The sequence below is a fragment of the Balaenoptera musculus genome, chromosome 2 (assembly GCF_009873245.2).
Source record: "Balaenoptera musculus isolate JJ_BM4_2016_0621 chromosome 2, mBalMus1.pri.v3, whole genome shotgun sequence".
Classification (NCBI taxonomy): Eukaryota; Metazoa; Chordata; class Mammalia; order Artiodactyla; family Balaenopteridae; genus Balaenoptera; species Balaenoptera musculus.
In genome coordinates, this window is record NC_045786.1 from 19,162,586 (window position 1) to 19,183,704 (window position 21,119).

The 21,119-nt window shown below is 37.0% G+C and overlaps 1 protein-coding gene across 1 annotated transcript in view; it reads left to right on the forward strand.

The window, feature by feature from the left end:
* Nucleotides 1-7,336, forward strand: part of YME1L1 (YME1 like 1 ATPase) — a 34,134-nt gene extending 26,798 nt beyond the window's left edge. Inside the window, 9 exon segments of the mRNA XM_036842448.1 lie at nucleotides 538-554; nucleotides 557-649; nucleotides 1,517-1,589; nucleotides 1,591-1,670; nucleotides 2,674-2,825; nucleotides 3,473-3,599; nucleotides 3,693-3,766; nucleotides 4,397-4,483; nucleotides 6,207-7,336. Of these exon segments, the coding sequence (XP_036698343.1) occupies nucleotides 538-554; nucleotides 557-649; nucleotides 1,517-1,589; nucleotides 1,591-1,670; nucleotides 2,674-2,825; nucleotides 3,473-3,599; nucleotides 3,693-3,766; nucleotides 4,397-4,483; nucleotides 6,207-6,350 (847 nt within the window). The 3' untranslated portion in view covers nucleotides 6,351-7,336.
* The last annotated feature ends 13,783 nt before the right edge of the window (nucleotides 7,337-21,119 follow it).

Here is a 21,119-nt window from a genome sequence, read left to right on the forward strand (position 1 = left end):
TGTATCTCAGTAAAGCTGCTAAGAATCTTCTCACAACTTAAACATCACAAAGCTTTTGGGTGGTGGGTGGAGAGGATTTTTTTAGAATAAAATTACTATAGTTTAACATTTTTATTGTTTTATTATATAGAAGTTATTCATACTTTCATTTGATCTAATAGTTAGTTCTTGCCTAAGACTCAGTTTACATTTCGTACTTAATAGCAGTAAGATGGATGTGTAGCTCTCATAATAGATTGCTGTAGAATTATTTGTTCCTTGACTGGCTGACTTGCATGTCTTTGTCTCTGAAGGGTTGTATGCTATCTAGATGCACACATTTATCTATATGAACCTTTGTTCTGTTTCTGCCTTCCGGTTATTGAAACTGTTATTTGAGCCACGTTTTATAAGGAACTAATCTGAATATTTATGTTCAAAATAAACATTGGTTGCCATTGTCTTTCTATCTTCTCTTTAAGATGTCAGTCCTGTTTAACTTGACCTTCAGGCACAGTCAGCTTATAATTTATATTTTCTTTTTGTATTCTCCTTTAGCGCCTTAATACGTCCTGGTCGTTTGACATGCAGGTTACAGTTCCAAGGCCAGATGTAAAAGGTCGAACAGAAATCTTGAAGTGGTATCTCAATAAAATAAAAGTTTTGATCAGTGTAAGTCTAATCATCAGTGATACAGACATTATCTCCATAAAATGGTAATATATCAATCCACCCTGTTTGTGGTCCTTACTCAGGATGTCTTAAAAGACAAATTCCTTTAAATGTCTATTTTTCTCTTCTCTTGTTTGTCCATAAAGTCCATTTCTCAATTATTGTGTATCCAGAGATTCTGTCATTTTGAATCCCGATTCTAAAGAAAGTTTTGTTTTGAGTACTGAGATAGATAATACTTGATGAATCTATGTATAAATGTTTCTTTAGATGAATGTAAAATATAAAATAATATAAAAAGCACCTGTATATTATGAGCATAGTACCTCATGATATAGTCACTTTGGGGCCAAAAGAGGGGAAGCAAACTATAAAACAAAACACATGGAAATATTATGGAACCACCTGAGTAATAAAAGCAGCTATTAAAGCTGCAGTCTTTTCAAAGATATCTGAATCAATTCATAAAACCAAATATGTTTCCGATAATAAGGGGGGCTTTTATGTCAAAGTTATTTCAAGATGAAATTCTGAAACAAAATGTTGTCTATGATGTGCGTTTTCAGTTTGTGGTTAGGCCATAATTAAAGGTTTGTAAATCGTTATCTGGCAACTCTACCTTTCTTTGTTTATCACAAACTTATTTAAATATAAGAAGAACTTTTGTGATTTGTCCCAATGACAATTTTAATGGTGTGTTTAATAGCACTTTTGGCTTTTTCCTCTTAGAATTTAGTGAATTAAGCTTTGTAAAATTACAGTTCATGATGGCTATTTTCTTTTTTCTTTTGCAATGTGAGTTCTTTATGAAGAGCCTTTTATTAGCTCTTCTGAAATTTAATACTGTGTCCTGTCCTGCATATAGCTGTTGATCCAGAAATCATAGCTCGAGGTACTGTTGGATTTTCTGGAGCAGAGTTGGAGAATCTTGTGAACCAGCTGCTTAAAGGCAGCTGTTGATGGAAAAGAAATGGTTACCATGAAGGAACTAGAGTTTTCCAAAGATAAAATCCTAATGGGTAGGTTTTCTTTTTTCTTTTTTTTTTTTTCCCTATCTTATACTGTTCATTATGTAGAGAAAAAATTCTTTGTTTTTAAATTGCCACTTGGTAATTTTTGGTTTGGTGGTAATTCCACTCTTTTTTTTTTTTTTTAATTTTTATTATTTATTTATTGGCTGCATTGGGTCTTCGTTGCTGCATGCGGGCTTTCTCTAGTTGCAGCGAGCGGGGGCTACTCTTCATTGTGGTGCATGGGCTTCTCATTACGGTGGCTTCTCTTCTTGTGGAACATGGGCTCTAGGTGCGTGGGCTTCAGTAGTTGTGGCTTGCGGGCTCTAGAACTCAGGCTCAGTAGTTGTGGCGCACGGGCTTAGTTGCTCCGTGGCATGTGGAGTCTTCCTGGACCAGAGCTCGAACCCGTGTCCCTTGCATTGGCAGGCGGATTCTTAACCACTGTGCCACCAGGGAAGTCCGAGAAAAAACTCTTAATTTTGAGAGAAAGTTTATAAAAAAGAAAGGTATAGAAACATGCAAATACATACTCAAACAGCCACACAGTTTGGCCTCTTACAGAACAAATATATTATAACTTATATTACACTCTTTGGGGGGCATGAGTGCCCATGTCTTTCCTCTTGTCTGATATTGCTGATAAAAGAATAGTTAATTTTACTGTTTTTCAGTATTTAATTTTTATTTTAAATCTTGAATTGCCTTCAAAACAGGTTATGATATTCCTGTTAAATTAGAAGTTTATTTTCTAGAAATAGAATTAAGCTTTTCCTTTTGATATAAGGATTAAGATGATAGTTCTTACAGTTTGGTTTTCAGTTGACAAATTATGGTTTACATGTGCTGTAGAGTGGAGTCTACTCATTTTTTAAACTTTCACACTTTTAAAATATTTATTAATGATATTAAATCATATTACTCTAAGAATGACTTTGAGGCAAAGGAGCTTCATTCATTTAAATATACCTTCCTAATGGAGTATTTTACTTAAGTAAATTTTTATTCTTAGGTCCTGAGCGTAGAAGTGTGGAAATTGATAACAAAAACAAAACGATCACAGCGTATCATGAATCTGGTCATGCTATTATTGCATATTACACTAAAGATGCAATGCCTATCAACAAAGCTACAATCATGCCACGAGGGCCAACACTTGGACATGTGAGTATCTTTAGTTTTTCTTTTCTTTCAAATAGTGCTCCCCAGGAGCTTATGTAGGAAATTGCTGATGAAAACATTTCAAAAGAAAATTCAGCTGCTTCCTAGGTATGTTGATACTTTCTTCTTTAACTTCCTCAACTGTCTTGAAATCAGACATACTTGTGAAATTTATCTGCTAATAAAGGATATCCTTAATATTTCAGATAATATATTTACATTATGAAATATAATTCAGGAATGACAGCAAAATATAATTCTTAAATATGTAGTTGCTCTTTTCCCCTCAAAAGAAATTATGTATCATAGTGACTGGTTCAATAGTTTTTCTAAGTTTTTTCTCATTGAGTACAAGTTTCATTTTCATATCTTTCTAATTATAGACATTTTAAACATTTTTGTGCAACGAGGGACAAACAGTTGTATTGCAGCATTAGCTACTTATTATTTATAAACTGCACTTTTGCTTTCCTCATTTTATACATAGCTGGTTTGGTCATCAGTCACCATGACCATCTCTATTAAATGCCACGGAGCTTTCAGCATCGTGGTATTAAGTAAGGTCATGAGAGACAAATGATAATTCAGGTTATTAATGTAAGTGTTTCAAAACTATGTCTGAATTTCTTCTTTGTTTTTCAATTGTCTAGGTGTCCCTGTTGCCTGAGAATGATCGATGGAATGAAACTAGAGCTCAGCTTCTTGCTCAGATGGACGTCAGTATGGGAGGAAGAGTGGCAGAGGAACTTATATTTGGAACTGATTATATTACAACAGGTTGGCTGTAAAGAAGAGCTTTGGTTCAAATTGTGTTTGTTGGTTTAAAGATTTTTTTTTAACTTGAGTTTTATGTATATTTTAAAATTTTAGGTGCTTCCAGTGATTTTGATAATGCAACCAAAATAGCAAAGCGGATGGTCACCAAATTTGGAATGAGTGAAAAGGTAATGGCTAATTTTAATCCTTCCTCATGTATCAGATGTTGATGTGCCAAGTGCCTCTTTGTGAGAGAGGGTTCTCATTTTAAATTGATAGATTTTCCCGTCTCATTCCAAATGGATTTAACAAAGCTTACTCTAAACTAAATGTCATTTTCTGAGAAATGTAACATACTCTTTCCATTCCAGCTGCTCAAACAGTAAGAGTTATTACTTCATGAATTAACCAAATGATAATATAAATTCTTTAGCTTTTTTTATTCCTACGACATCGAAGACCTACTTGTTGAGCTTGCTAAGTTTGCCCTCTCCACATACTTCACGTTCCTACACTATCACTGTGGCTCCATAAAGCAATTCCAATACTCTGTGAATTGTGGATTTCTGGATTAGAATAGCTGCTAAGGTTTTCTAAGAAGGTACTCAGAACGATACTTAGGATTTAAAATTTTCTCTCTTGCTCACACTTTTTAGTATTATACTTTCAGAAGAATAATGAAGTTTTTTTGCCCTCAAGGGCATTTTTCCTTGCCCCCATGATATTTATTTTCTTATGTATAGAATAGTACTTCCTCTGTTACATACATTAATGTTGGAGTTTTTTCTGTTGGATTTCTTTCTTTTCATTGATTTTAGCTTGGAGTTATGACCTACAGTGATACAGGGAAACTGAGTCCAGAAACTCAATCTGCTATTGAACAGGAAATCAGAATCCTTCTGAGGGTAATGATCTTTTTTTTTTTTAATGTTTATTTATCTATTTAGTCAAAATGTGCCTAAATATTTGGGTGCTTGCAAAAACACTAAAGTTCCTCTGTTTTATAAAGTTAATAGGTACACCATTGCTGCCGTGATTAAATATGTCATAGACTGGATCTTTGACATAGACTGGAACCCCTGATCATACACTGGATCTTTATTTTATTCTGGCCATAGGCTAAGAACAATTCATATATAAATATATTTTTTTAATTAATTAATTTATTTATTTTTGGCTGTTTTGGGCCTTCGTTTCTGTGCGAGGACTTTCTCTAGTTGGGGCAAGTGGGGGCCACTCTTCATGCGGTGCGCGGGCCTCTTACTGTCGCGGCCTCTCTTGTTACGGAGCACAGGCTCCAGACGCGCAGGCTCAGTAGTTGTGGCTCACGGGCCCAGTTGCTCCGCGGCATGTGGGATCTTCCCAGACCAGGGCTCGAACCCGTGTCCCCTGCATTGGCAGGCGGATTCTCAACCACTGCACCACCAGGGAAGCCCTTTTTTTTTTTTTAAAAATAAATTTATTTATTTTATTTTTGGCTGCGTTGGGTCTTCGTTGCTGCACATGGGCTTTCTCTAGTTGCAGCGAGCAGGGGCTGCTCTTCATTGTGGTGGCTTCTCTTGTTGCTGAGCATGGGTTCTAGGGGCACGGGCTTCAATGGTTGTGATGTGGGGGTTCAGTAGTTGTGGCACATGGGCTTAGTTGCTCCACGGCATGTGGGATCCTCCTGGACCAGGGATCGAACCCATGTCCCCTGCATTGGCAGGCAGATTCTTAACCACTGTGCCACCAGGGAAGCCCAGAACAATTTACATTGTGATTTAAATATTCAGTTCTACTTTAGCTGATATATTTCTAGTATTTTATGTATTTTCTTTAATTTGATTATTTTACTTGGACATGGTTATGTTCAAAATGTCTAGTAATTGTATTGTGTTTATATGACCTATGCTTCTTGGTGTTGACAAATTCATTTTTACATTTTCCACCCAATTTTATAAGGACAAAAATTAATTCGCTAGTAAAATATTGGCATAAACATTGTACAGGCAAATATGACACTGCCAAAAATGAACTGTTATTACTGCCGTTATTCATAAGCTGATAAACTTAATTCAGACTCACCTTTGGAAAGAGAGTTGAAGGATTTAAGTGAAAAGTTCAAGGTGGGTTGCAACAAAAACAAAAATCAAATGTATGGAAGTCAGGGATCACCTTTAATGATACTGTATTACAGTATTGAGAGGTGAGTGTGTTATCAAGTAAAAGAATGGAAATTATATCTTTTCTGGCCATTCTAGATTGAGTAAATTGGTGAAATCTCAAGAGGCAGAAGGAGCAAACTCCCTTTCCTTTTAGCATGTATATTGAAAAGAGAAATAGATTTCTATGTTCACAGACCTTATTCAGAAAGCAGATGAGTACAATGTATACTTTTATTTCTTAAGTAGCTTTTTGTTTAAGTAGTCCTCAGTTATCTCTATGATAGATTTTGAGATTAAAAATATAACATTTGAAAGTATGAAAGAGTTATCTTTAGGGAACCAAGCTTTTAAATGCTTTTATCTTTTATAAATAGAAGTCAATAGATTTTATATTTTTTTAGGGTACATAAAGGCCTTTTATCTCACTTAGGGTTTTTGCTTCTCCTAAGGTTTCTGCCTCTTACATATCTGCTTTGTATTTCAGGATTCATATGAGCGAGCAAAACATATCTTGAAGACTCATGCAAAAGAGCACAAGAATCTAGCAGAAGCTTTATTGACCTATGAGACTTTGGATGCCAAAGAGATTCAGATTGTTCTTGAGGGGAAGAAATTGGATGTGAGATGATAGCTCTTGATGCATTGTTGGTTTTATTGCAAGACCATAAGTAGCACTGCAGTAGTCGTATTTTGCAACACTTTTCTCCCATTCTTGGTATCACTCAAGGGTGTGAAACACTTTGTCAGTCTTTTGTCACATTTATCTAATTTTGATTATTCTCATGATGGACACCTACTGCAAATAGCAAATTTATTAAAGAAAATAAAGAACTATCAGGATTGAAAACAGCTTGTTTGAGAAATGTCAATCAGTTATTAAGTTGAAAATAAGTAATGATTTTATGGTTGGTTACAGTGCTAGATGTGAATAGAAATTGTGCCTTTAGCTCTTGGGAAGTATTTTTACTTAGGAAAATAAAATTCTTGAAGGATTGTCTTTATTTCTAGATAGTATCACTTATCTTTGATAAAGAAATGATGCTATTTGGCTATTCATAAATCATATTTCTACATACATCAGTGGAAAAAACTTCATTAAGATGCACTTAATTATGATCTAGATTGACCATATATAAAGTGTTTTTTTAAAAATCTAAGAGTAGAGAATTGTGAACCTACAGATACAATCAGAATTTAAATGATTATTATAAGCTTTTTAAAATGCAACTTGCATTTTCATGGTCTTTTTTTTTTTTTTTTAACATTACTATCGCTCTGAAAATGAAGTTTATTTCAGAGCAGCAGTATTTTGTTAAATAAACAAGTAACACACCTCAAATTATGAATAACTATGTAATTATGCTTTGCATTGAAACCAAAATAAAACCAAAAACCCAGTCCCATTCAGAGTGAACTTTTGAATTATGCTGTGTTAGAAATGGAAAGTTGTTTTTATTTTTCAGTCAGGTTTTGTGAATATGAATGTGTTGTTACAGGATTTACAGATGACTTTATTTAACTCAGTAGAAAATTATTTTAGAGCACATTGTATTGGTTTTACAACCATATATTCTTGAAGTGATTTTATTAAAATTACGTACAGTTTTCTAGTAACTTTTAAGCTGTATATGGTCTTCGTTGAGGTTGGTAGAGGGAGCTTGCTACATGATATTCTTGCCCTTTTATTTTGGTAATTTAAAATTTTGATGTACTTTCAAACTTAGAGAAACATTACCAGAATAATACAAGGAATTCCCATATACCCTTGATTCAGATATACCAGTTATTTTCATTTACCCGTTTTTTATTGCCCCTGCTTCCTTTTTCCCTTTCTCCTCTCTTCCCTCCCTCCCTCCTTCCCTCCCCTTCTCTCTGTGTTTATATATATATGAGTATACATGTCTTTGTGTGGACACGTGTTTTCATTTGTCTTGGTAGACTTCTAGAAATTGCTGTGTGATGTGAGTTTCTGTTTAACTTTTTAAGAACCTGATGAACTGTTTTGAAAGTATATAATTTTATGTTCCAACTACCAGTGTATGAAGGTTCCCATTTCTCCATATCTTGTACAGTGTTTCTTATAGTCTTGTGTTTTTGACAAAGCCAATCTAGTGGGTATGAAGTAGAATCTCACTGTGGATTTAATTTACATTTCCCTAGGACTAGTGATTTTGAACATCCTCTGCTAGGCTTTTGGTCATTTGTATATTGTCTTTGGAGAAATGGCTGTTGAAATCCTCCCTCCCTTCTTTGGGTTGTTGTCTTCTGTGCTGTAAGAGATCATATATTCTAAAGATAAGTCCTTTATCATATGGATCTTGTTTTTTTTTACTCCAGTCTGAAAATATCTGTTGTTTGAGTAGGGTATTTAGTTCATTCATATTTAATATTTATGTAGTTGCTTTTACATCTGCCATTTGCTATTTGTTTTCTGTTTTTCTCATATCTAAAGAGATCCCTGTGTTCCTCTTCTTTTTTTTGGCTGCACAGCATGGCTTGTGGGATCTTAGTTCCCCAACAGGAATTGAACCCGGGCCCTTGGCAGTGAGAGCACGGAGTCCTAACCACTGGACTAACAGGAAATTCCCTGTTCCTCCTATTGTGAATTATGTCTTAGCAGTTGCTCTAGGGATGACAATATGCATTTATCACTCTTAATCACAGACTCCTTCAAAATAATACAAGTTTAATTCTGTCAAAATGTAGTAAATTTGTTCCAGTATATCTCCTTTTCTTTTCTTTGTGCTATTGTTGTCATGTTACATCTGTACGTGTTACAACTTAATACAATGACATTAACTACTGGTTTATATAATCTTAAGTCCTCTGTCTTTATCTAGGGATGTCTTTATTTTGCCTTTGTTTTTTAAGGATATTTTTGCTGGATATAGAATACATGATTAACAGTTTATTCTTTAATCACTTGGAATGTGTCGTCCCACAGCCTCTGACTTCCATTATTTTTGGTGAAAAGTCAGCTGTTAATGGTAATTTTGGTCTCCTTTTCCAATAGGTTGTTTTTCACTTGCTGCTTTCAAGAATTTTTTCTTAGCCTTGTCTTTTAACAGTTTGACTATGATGTGTATAAGTGTGGATATTCTTGAGTTTTCCTACTTGGGATTCGTTGAGCTTCTTGGATCTGTAGATTAATGATTTTCATCAGATTTGAGACGTTTTTCGCAATTATTTCTTCAAATATATTTATTTGCCCTTTCTCTCTTCTTCTGGGATTCTCCTTTCACATGTGTTGGTGTACTTGATGTTGATCTGGTCTCTGAGGCTTTGTTCATTTTTTTCATTGCTTTTCTCCCTCTTGTCTTCAGATTGAATACTTTCTGTTGATTCAGCTTCAAGTTCACTGATTCTTCTTCTTTCAACTGAATTTTTCATTTCAGATATTATATTTTTCAGCTCCAAGTTTCTATCTGGTTCTTTCATATACCTTGTATCTCTTTACTGAGATTCTTCATGCATTGCATCATTTTCATCATAGCTCTCATTAATTCTTTAAACATGAATTCCATTAGTTCTTTGAACATGTTCATAATAGCTGCTTTTAAGTCTTTGCTCATTCTAACATCTGGAGATACTCAGTTCCTGTTGAATGCTTTTCTTCCTCAGTAAGGGTACACTTTCTTCTTTCTGTGCTTTGTAATCTTGTTGAATTTCAGATAATGTAGCAATTACTAATTCTGAATTTTTCCCCAGAGGGTTGTTCTTGTTTTATTTAGTAACTTGCCACCAGTAAATTTGTGAAATCTGTCTCCACGGCAGTGTGCAGTCACCGATGTCTCTACTCATTTTTTAAAATATTAAATCTTGCTTCCTAAGTGTTGCTGCTGTGATTGCATAGCTTAGCGTATAGCCAAAGATTGGACAGAGGTTGTGTTCAAACCCAATCAGTCAGGCCTCCACTCTGCCAATGGATCTGTGTGGGCTGGCAAGTACATTCAGTGTTCAGGTCATTTTCAAGTCTGCTCTGGTCTGTGCTTTCTGATGGGCTTTTTTGCTTCTCCCTTGTGCATATGTGCAGGCTTTGGCAACCCATGTACCCATGGTATGTGGGTGGCCTGAACCAGCTTCAGTTTCCTCTTGGCATGCCTGTACATCTGGAGTATATAGAGTGCTTATCAAACCCAGATGGCTGTCTTACCTCCTAGAACTTCCAGTGAAATCCCTAACTACTCTGTTGTTTGCCCCAAACAGGACTACAACCTCACTGAGCCTTGTCTGCTTACCACTGAGCTCCCAGGTTAACTTACAATGCGTCATATCAAATGAGTCCCCTCTGGCAGTGACAGCAAGCCTTGTTCCCTGGGTCTGCTGTTGCCCTGGTTGAACTACTGCACGCGTAGACCTGGCCCAGGATGTGGCAGCACAGGAATCCCACAGGCTCACAGGTTCTTTCCCTAACTGGGTTTCATGAATAAGCACTTCTTAGTTTGTTGTAGATCTTCAGTTAATTTCCAGAGTGCTGAAATGGCTGTTTTATTAAACAGTTTATCCAAATTTATAGCTGCTTTTTAAAAAATGGAGATGATTTGTCAACCTCCTCCCCTCATCATGCTGAAAGTGTATTTCCCCAGCTTATTTGAATCACATTTCAACCAAATCAGTTTAATAAGAATGGACTTCGAGAGGACTTGTAAACTTTTTAAAGCTGTCCATTGAAAGCTACCACAATGCCAGAGTTTTACAAGTAACCTATACCTATTAAATAGATTACTTGTGGTAATTGATACATGTTTTATTTTTAGATATTCTTTGTTCATATTCATTTTAAAGTAAATACTGAGTTACTACAATCTGGCTAGTTATAAGCATTTTTCTTAATGTAAGTATGTAATATTTTAATAAAATATGTTGGAATGTAGACTTGATCTTTGAATTGAAAAAATAACACCTAGTCGTGGACATAAAATTTGGAGAGTTGATACATTTGAACTGAGGATTTTATTAATATGTAGATTCTCCCCTGCCCCCATTCTGTCACATGAATCCCTATTCTTTTGGGCAAGAATGTGATTCCCCGACACACACCCCTCCCCACCTTTTAAAACAGAAACTTAATTTAGTTATGTATCAGTGCTTCATATGGGAATATAATGGGTGGCTAATCTGTTATGAATTTGAGAATGTATTTCATGAAAAAAAGAAATTACAGAGCTGCCAAAGAGAGAGGGTGAGAGGGAGAGAGGTCGTAAAACCTAGTTTGGGGAACTCGATATGAATCTAATCTCCTGCAGTTCTGGGAGCAGGTATGTAACTCATACCCAGGGAGCCTGGAATCTGAAGGAAGTGGTAGGTCGCTTTGGCTCAGGACAGGAGAAGAACTGCTAATGTGTTGAGACTGTTCTGCACTCTCAGCATTTGCTTCGACAAAGACTGAGTGCTTATCGAGGACCAGATGTTCGTCAAGCATGAAAGAGAGAAAGTGAGCCATGGTGGTGGATCCACGTTGGATACCGCACAAAAGGGCCACTTAGAGGTGTGAACAGGCCTCAGAACAGGATAGTCCAAAGTGGGGCTCTGGATTCCTTAAGAGCTAAGAAGAAAGAATGGATTACATTCACTTAGGTCAAGGGAGTTACAGGTGAGAACAGCTGTGGGCACAGAAATGCCCCTGAGAGAAAGAGTCAGCTTTAAAACAATTGCCAGATCCAGACTGCTCAAAACCATCTTAACATGAGAACTCTACCACCCCCTGCGGTTTTGAACCTGGCAGCATGGGAAACCATAATTAGCCAGCTGAAGGAGGAAGGATGGGATGAGGCAGGAAAGAAGAGGACCATGCCTGCTTTCCACCCCTACTGCAGGTGGTCTGCCTGTAGCATGGCCTAGCTGATTAACTCTGACTTGGCATTTTTATAGTGATGTATACTTATGTGGGGCTGGACATTATTTTTCAGTGCTTTGTGAGTTAAAGCAACTCTGGACTTACTACTTGAGAGTAAGGGTTTTCAACCTGGGTTGGGAGAAGAACCTCTGAATATTTAAAAGGGTAGTGGGAGATGAAGTTGCCTTCTAATTATATCCCATGAGTCAAAAACAGTGGTTACATATATTAACAGATTTTTGTTTGAACACTTTTCTGGGTGATATAATTCTATTCATAAGATTTTTCAAAATTGAAATATTTGTGTAATTTCCATCATAATCATGTATGGGATATGTGTGTAAGTAACTATTTTAACAAAGTTTCTAATGTCTTGGTATTTTTAAAAATTTTTATTGAAGTATAGTTCATTTACAATGTTGTATTTCAAGTGTACAGCAAAGTGATTCAGTTATACATATATATCTATATATATATTATTTTCCAGATTCCTTTTCATTATAGGTTATTACAAGATATTGAGTATAGTTCACTGTGCTATACAGTAGGTCCTTGTTTATCTGTTTTATATATAGTAGTGTGTATATGTTAATCCCAAACTCCTAATTTATCTCCCACCACTGCCCCCCTGCTATCCCCTTTGGTAACCTTAAATTTGTTTTCCGTTTGTGAGTCTGTTTCTGCTTCGTAAATAAAATAAGTTCATTTGTATCTTTTTTTTTTTTTTAGATTCCACATATAAGTGATATCATGATGTCTTTCTCTGACTTGACTTCACTTAATATAATAATCTCTAGGTCCATCCATGTTGCTGCAAATGGCATTTCATTCTTTTTTATGGCTTAGTAATATTCCATTGTATATGTATACTACATCTTCTTTATCCATTCACCTGTCAGTGGACATTTATCGAAAAGATACATACACCCCAGTGTTCATAGCAGCACTATTTGCAATATCCAAGACATCATGGAAGCAACATAAATGTCTTGGTATTTTGTATATGATTGTATTTCCTCCTCCCCCTTATATGATATTTATTGTACTATATTATGGTTCAGTATTCTTTCCCCTTAAAATTCCTATGCAATTTAGTCATGTTATATTTCATAATCATTATCAGTTGAATACTTTTAATATTGAAATAGCTAATCTAGGGATTTAGTAGAATGATCTATTTACTCTATTGTTAAAATAGGGACAAGAGAAACTGCTTTTAGTTTGATTACAGCTCTATTTCCCCCTTTATTTTGTTGATAACATTTTTATGATTATGTTAAAATTCAGGAATTATTTTGTGGGATCTTATTCTTTGCTCTCCATTTTATGTTGGTAAACTCTAAAGTTATATATCCTTGGTCCTTTTAGCTTCTGTCTATATTTTTGTATCATCTGTATGCTGATGACTTCTTAGTCTTTCTCTACAGCCCTTTTCCATTTAGGCTACATGTCCGACTGTTTTTCTCCATAGTATTTGATTTGTATGTTCATAAGAAGCTGTTCTTGGGGACTTCCCTGGTGGTCCAGTGGTTAGGACTCCGCACTCCCAATGCAGGGGGCGTGGGTTCGAACCCTGGTCCGGGAACTAAGATCCTGCATGCCACATGGCACGGCCAAAAGAAAAAGAAGAAGAAGAAAAAAAAGCTGTTCTCTAATTTATTGTTTCTGTGTCTGCCTTTTCCCACCTGGTGCTGAGTTCTAGGAAGAAATCTTGAACACTTGTATCTCTGAGACTAAATGGAGTGCTTTATAGGTAGACAGCTAATAAATTTTTCAGTGAGTGAAAGAATAATAGGCATTCAGTAGATTTATCCTAATTCCCCCCATCAGGCAGGCACTGGAACAGATGGGTCAGATTCTCCATAGACGGTTAAATAATGCCAAGAGAAGATGAGTAGTAAGCGGTTTTTTCATCTTTGAAAATATCGCAGTGACTATAACAATAAAGAAGATGGAATGTCTTCTTGAGGAAAATCTGCCTTTTTTGGAAGATAAAATGTGCAAGGTAGAACTGAGTGCCAGGCTAACAGTATCTTTTACATAGAAGGATCTGTTAACTGGATAAAAAGATAACTTTAAGACCTGCAGCATGTGAAATTCCTTAAGTATTCTGGATTGATTTCATACAAGATGTGTTTTACTTTTGATCAACCAGTTGCCTCCATTCACAGTCCTGAGGCATGTTAAAGACCAGTTGTTGGTAAACTTGAGATGTTAGGAATGTCTGTATAACTCTCCTGGAAGTTCTGAACTAGGTGATGAAAGAGACAGAGGTGCGAGAAGACGGAGAAAGAAGAGACAAAATATAGAGGATTGGAGAAGATGGTTGCTAAAGGATTTCCAGGGAGAACAAAAGAGAGACTGTGTTTATATTATTCAGAAATAAGGATCGTTATCTAAAAAGAAACCCAAATCAACTATAACCAAGATATAAATGACTGAATGATTGTAAGAAATTTGTGAATCAAACTATGCAAAGCCTGGGCTTCCCTCGTAGCGCAGTGGTTGAGAATGTGCTGCCAATGCAGGGACACGGGTTCGATCCCTGGTCCTGGAAGATCCCAAATGCCTCGGAGCAACTAAGCCCGTGTGCCACAACTGCTGAGCCGTGTGCCACAACTACTGAAGCCCACACTCCTAGAGACCGTGCTCTGCAACGAGAAGCCACCGCAGTGAGAAGCCCACGCACCGCAACGAAGAGTAGCCCCCACTCACCACAACTAGAGAAAACCCGTGCGCAGCAATGAAGACCCAACGCAGCCTAAATTAATTAATTAGCTAATTAATTTTTTAAAAAAAACTATGCAAAGCCTGATGCACAATGTTTCCTGGTGGAGGGAGCATAGCTCCCACCAGGTAGAAGCATCTTGTCAGCATTAACTCTGCTAGGCCAAAAGGTTCATAATTTTTTATTTTAATTTTGCTGAAAGACAATGTTTTATACTGTTACAGCACAAAGAAAACTGACTTCAAAATTTATCAAAACTTAATGTGATTTTTTTTCTTCCTGTTTGGGAAGTTGATAGGGCAAGTGCATACTTGTACCCTGGTTCTGCTTTCTGTATGCTTCTTCATCCTTGTTAGATTTTAAGATTCTTAAGTTCATGCTTCTTCTTAGTGTCATAAGATCTCCTCAGATCCTCTCATATAAAATTTGAAGAAAGAGTTGTTAAAGGAGTACATATAAGGTAAAAAGAATGTCTCTCTTGGTTAGGTTTTATAGAAAATACACCTTTTCTTTTCTTTTTTTTTTAAATACACCTTTTGTAAAAGTGAACTGTTACTATGCTTCTCAGTACCCCGAATCACAAATTTCATTTATCCACCAAAGCTGCTGTTGGTCACTGTTAGAACTGATTATATGGTTAGCATTATATTTTGTGAATTACTTGTGATGCCAAGGTGATGTTTAGGATTTGTGCTTAACTCTGGGGGAAATATTTCTTTAAATGGATAATGCTGATTTTTTTAAGAGGGTTAACATAAATCATAACAGTGGGAAAATAAATTTTTACCAGAACTTTCAAACTATCTCCTATTTCCTATGCACCTAATACCATCAGCATGAAGTCATCCACACAATGGGTAAATTTGATGTCCTGTAAGGTAGTGAGAATATCAAGATCTTGGTGGATTAAATTATCACAGAATTATCAGCATTTGATGAGCAAATGTTGTCTTGAGGCAAGATGATGAAGTTGAACCCCTATCCATATCAAGTAAGAGTAGAAAGCTTCTGGTACCCATGGTTAATTTGTGAACTGATTGTATCCTTTGATCATTAAAAAAAAATTTAGGGGACTTCCCAGGAGGTTCAGTGGTTAAGACTTCGCCTTCCAATGCAGTGGGTGTGGGTTTGATCCCCGGTTGGGGAACTAAGATCCTTCAGGCCTCACAGCCAAAATAACCAAAACATAAAACAAGCAATATTGTAACAAATTCAGTGAAGACTTTAAAAATGGTCCACATCAAAAAATCTTTTTAAAAAATTTAGTTCCTTGATTGTAAACAAAGAAAGAATGTTTTATTAATTATGCATGTTAATGCCTTATCTATATTTGCATTTATACTGATTTTTTTTTTTTTTTTTTTTTTTGTGGACTGCACCGGCCCTGGCAGCGAAAGCGCCAAGTCCTAACCACTGGACCGCCAGGGAATGCCCTATACTAAATTTTTTGGTCACAAATTTTATGTGGCCAAATGTGCTGATACTTTCTTTTGACACTTCCATTGTTTTTGTTTGAAAAATCTTCAAAAACTTACAAATAATACCACTCATCCATATTTTCTTCTAAAATATTTAATGGTTTCATTAAAAAGACTAAACATTTTTACTACCCTGGAGTTTCTTTTGGTGTATATGTTGAGATATGTAGTTAACTTCTTATCACTAATTGATTTTTCCCAAACCATTTATTAATAATCTATATCATTCTCATTGATTTGTATAGTTTCTCTTATGTTAATAAGTTCTCACCTCTTACTGTTTTCCAGTAATATGCTTATTCTTCTGTAGGCTAGTATTTAATAATTATATTTTTATATTTACTAGTTATATATTTTATAATCTAACAGAAAAAATTAACTTTCTTTAAACATATTTAAAGCTATTTTATTTTAACTAGAAACAAATCACTATATGTCTATGCAAAAGCAACATATGTTTATTGCTGAAAAGTTAGAAAATATAAGAAAATAAATATGAACGAAGGAAGGAAGACCTTAGTAGTGCAGAGTGGATGTAGCTATGCCCTCATTCTCTAACACTGGGTTCCCCCACGTGCAAAGTTCTGAGGGGTGATGCTAAGCTTTTGCCCTACCTCCCTTCCCCTCTTAGAACCCACTTGGGTCCCAGGTTGGTGACTGAGGCACCCTAATTGTTTCCAGTGAAAAAATCTGGCCAACAAGGGGATGGCCATAACACCTTTCTTGGTACCAAACTCCCTATACAACTAAGAGGTTCCTATGTTTGCCCAGACTCTGGAGCAAAAAACGGCTTAAGACTTTATGAAGTAGAGATGCCGACCCATTTTCTTGTAGATGGAAGTGCCATGCTGGCTGACTGTAGTCATGAGAAATAAGCTCAGTACCAATATTGCCTTCTCCCTCATAGGAAGCAAAGACCCTCGTGGGAAGGGCTAAAGTAGGCACGTGCCAGCTGATGCTCCATATCCTCACAGTGCTGGGGGGTCAGGGGCACAGGGCATAGTCTGGAGTCTATGGGGCGAAGTATGGAAGTAAAACAGCTGAAATTTTAACTTGCATTCCTAATGAGTTTTCAATGTCTGAGAGTTACAGAGAAAAGTTACAAACACCCCAGTGTGCCTACGGAATCTCAGGAGTCACAGATGGTGTCTGCTCTGGCTAGGTAGCGAAGGTAGGAAGAGGGTGAAACTTTTTTCCAGCTATAAACTGCCATGATAAGCAGAAATTATCCTAAGGGGGCCACAGAGATGAGGGGTATGTTGGGCATGAAAATGCTCAGATCAGGTCTCCAGTGTTAGGGACAGGGTAACCAACCACGCCAGTTTTCCCAGGACTGTCTTGGTTTTAGCACTGATAGTCCTGTGTCCCAAGAATGCCCCAGTCCTGGGCAAACTGGGGAACCTACTTGGGACACATAGTAGACTGACAGCCCCAGCAGCTGTCCTTCTGGATCCACGTCTGTGTCTGTCCTATGCCCATGCATCCCACAACTGCTCCCAGCCATTGTACCCACAATAGGGGTAAAATACAGGCCCATTCCTGGAAGATGCGGGATTTCTTTATCGTATGACTTTGGCTCCAGGACTCCCCTTTGGCCTGGCCAGAAATGTTTTTTAGAACTGTGCTGCAGTTTAGACTCTCTCTACCCAATCCTCTTTGTTTCCCTCTACCTCCACTTCTTCCATTCTTCCTAGCTCCCTCCCTCCATAATTTTCTATGGCCACTAACATATACCACAAATTTCGTGGCTTAAACCACACATATTTATAGTATAGTTCTGGAGGTCAGAGGTCTGAAATGATTCTCACTGAGCTAAAATCAAAGCTGCATTCCTTTCTGGAGGTTCTAGAGGACAATTAGTTTTCTTGTCTTTTCTGACTTGTAGAGGCCACCTGTATTCCTTGGCTTGTGGCCCCTTCCATCTTCAAAGCCAGCAATGACCTGTCGAGTCTTTCTCACATCATTCTGACACTTTGCCTCCTCCTCCACATATGAAGGACCCTTGTGATTACACTGGACCCACCTGGATTTGTTAAGGCATCCATAACAGATGTTTTTCATCATAAAACAGATATTACTCTGGCATTATTAATTCCATTAGCATATCTATTAAATAAGTATGCAGGAAACCACCAGGGGATTATTTGAGTCTTAGATAGGCATGGGAGCTCTAAGCAACATCTTTCCTTTTTTTTAAAAAAAATATTTATTTGGCTGTGCCAGGTCTTAGTGGCAGCACACGGGCTCTTTTAGTTGCAGCATGTGGCATCTAGTTCCCTGACCAGGGATCGAACCTGGGCCCCTTGCACTGGGAGGGTGAAATCTTAACCTCTGGACCACCAGGTTAATCTTAACCCCTGGACCACTTAGGGAAGTCCCTAAGCAACAACTTTCTAGAGGGCATCTGTTTGCAAAGAAATCTGGGAATCTTAGCTTTCAAGCGCTTGGGGATCCAGATAGCATTTGACAAGGAAATACAGAAGTTCAGAGTTGGCCTAGCATATACTCCTTGAGTATCTCTGGTCTATACAGAACACTAGAGTCAACCAAATTTTGACAACCTACCTGGAGTCCTGGTGTGTGGTTCTTATCTCCCTACAGCCTGGTAGTGTCTTTGACCCTCATTCCAGGCTGCATCAGCAAGTGTCAGAGTCTTCTTCAGATGTCACTATAGGGAGACTTTACTGGTCTCATAGGTCACCCTGGGGAGTACTGCAGAGACAAATAGAGGACAAAAGATAATTTTATGGATGGGCTATTATAGGAAGAAAATTGTGGGTGATCAGAGTTGAAACCAGTCACACACACCAAAACCATTTGGTCTAGCTAAGCTGGATAGACCTGAGAAATGTTTTTTTGTTTGTTTTTTGTTTTGTTTTTGTTCATTGCTCTTTCACCAGTGAAGACACTGTCCTGGAGCCAGCTATCACTTCAGCAGGGACCCTGCCTCCCTCCAGAGTTTTTCGGTGCAATTGCTTGCTTTCTTTCTTTTTTTTTTTTTGGCTGTGCCGCATTCCCCAACCAGGGATGGAACTCGTGCTTGCTGCAGTGGAAGCGAGGAGTCCTAATCTCTGGACCTCCAGGGAATTCCCCCAGCAGCAATTTCTGCTGAAGGTCTGGACACCTGACTTCTGAGTCACTAATTCCAAACAATTTGTTGTCAAATCATTCAACCTACAAAGCACAAAATGGCATTAAATGGCCTCTGAAGAATAAGTACCTAAATTAATATCTATGCATTTGTCTTGCTGTAAAATATGGCTGCCAAACTTTCAAATTTTGCTGGTGCATCTTGTGCAATGGTGGTATCTGTTACTTTTTAATTTGATCAAAATTCTTAAAATCATTAACATGATTTTGATCTTGAAACCATTAACAAATGTAATAGGAACCTGCTGAGTTTTGGGATAGCTGGTTTTGTATTAACTGTTGTTGTGAGACTGCTTCTGCTTCTGTTTCACCCACAATACCAGGTTTGGCTTAATTGCATTGTAACTGTATAATTACAGTAATTGTATAATTACTGGATCAAGTACTACATTAAAAGGAGTTTCTGTATACAGTCGCCTGTTTATACCAGTATGGAGTATGGAGTCAACCTATTTTGCTTTATTCCTAAGAAATGGAATAAAGATGGAAACACAAATTGCACATAGAGAAAGGTGGAAGCAAGGCAAAAGATTAAATTATTTAAAGTTTGGGAAATTTTCAAGAATATGGGACAAGTATAAAGCATAAGAGGTTTCATAAAAATGGAGATGATAAGATTCCACAAGGTCACTATGATTATTAGATTCAGGAGTGGGAAACAGATTTGGGTGGATAAAGCAAAGGAGCAAAGAGACTATTAAGAGGAAACACAAAAGTCAGATGTCCCTATTAGTTAGCTAATTACTGAAAAATTTGGCTAATAGAATTTTAGGGAAATTTAGCTATATTGATTTTTTAAATGTGTAGCAACGATCTTATACCTCAATAAAAACAGAGTACCTTGTTTGCATTCTACTTGATTTTTTTTCATCTGCATACTATTCTTTAATATTCTTCAATCTATACCAACCAGTTTGTGCCTTCCTAAGTACTGCCAGAAACTATCAACTCTTTCTCCCTGTTACAAAATTATAGCTTAAAAAAGTTCTTCACTCTGGTTGTCAAGAGAATACAGTATATCAAACAATAATTATTTACAAATTATAATGAAGAATAATGTACCATTACAAAAAAAAAGCCCAGATATAGATATATCAAGAAGTGTACAGGATTTACATAATGAAAAAAGCTACCAAAGGCTAATGAAGGACATAAAATAAGACAAATTGAGAGACATAAATGTACCCTGGATATACACTGATACAAGAGACTGATTCTCAGTTAAAATTCTCTTAACCTAATTACAATCCAAATCTCACTAAGAACTCTCTTTAGCTTGGCATAGTGATTAAAAATTCATCTCAAATAATGTAGAGGTAAACATTTCCAAGAGAATACTGAAAAGGAAGAATAAGGAGGGGAACCTTGGACCTGTAATAGATATTTATATTTTATACACTACTGACGCTAGAAGAAGCAGACCAGAATGGAAAACCCAGAAACAGAAAAAACATCCGAGAATTAAATGTAAGATTAAGGGGTAAACTAGGTGAGGAAAGATGGATTGTTTGGGACAAGTGAATAACCATTTTTTAAAAAGTTCTCAAATGTTACACCATGCTCCAAAATAAATCTTGAATTGATCAAAGATTTAATTAGGGTAAAATAAAAGCAAAAACTAAAATATAAGTGAAGAAAATGTGCAGACAGAAGGCTGGGCCACAGGGGAGGGTCAGGAGGCATGCGGAAACGCGTCTTCATTTCATCTGGAAAACCTGCGTTGGTTTCTCCTAAGTTTGCACTTGATGACACCTGTTGCCACAATCTCTGGAACCATGAAAACAGCTTTCTGTAGTTACATCTGTTAAATTCCATGAAGAAAGGCTGGGGCCCAGAGGGATGTGAAAAGGAATAAACTGAGGAATAAGGAGATTTAGAGAGTTTTCTTAGGGGAGCTCTCTGGGGGACGAGGCCTTCAGCATCCTGAAGCTCCACGCCACTCTAGCCCCAGTCGCATGCGAAGACGACTTTCTCACGGGAGATTCTAACATTTGCAAATGTCCAGAAACGCTCAGCCAGCTCGCACCACCGTTGGAAAAGAACCCAGCGCAGCCCACAAAGAATCGCAGAGATTTCAGACGCTGGGGCCTCGCACATGCGCACTGGGCACTACTGCGCTCCGAGCCTCTGTGCGCAAGCGCAGTGACGCCTTCTTACGAGGCGCGCACGCGCAGTGTTTAGCTGTATCGCTTGGCTACGGTTAAT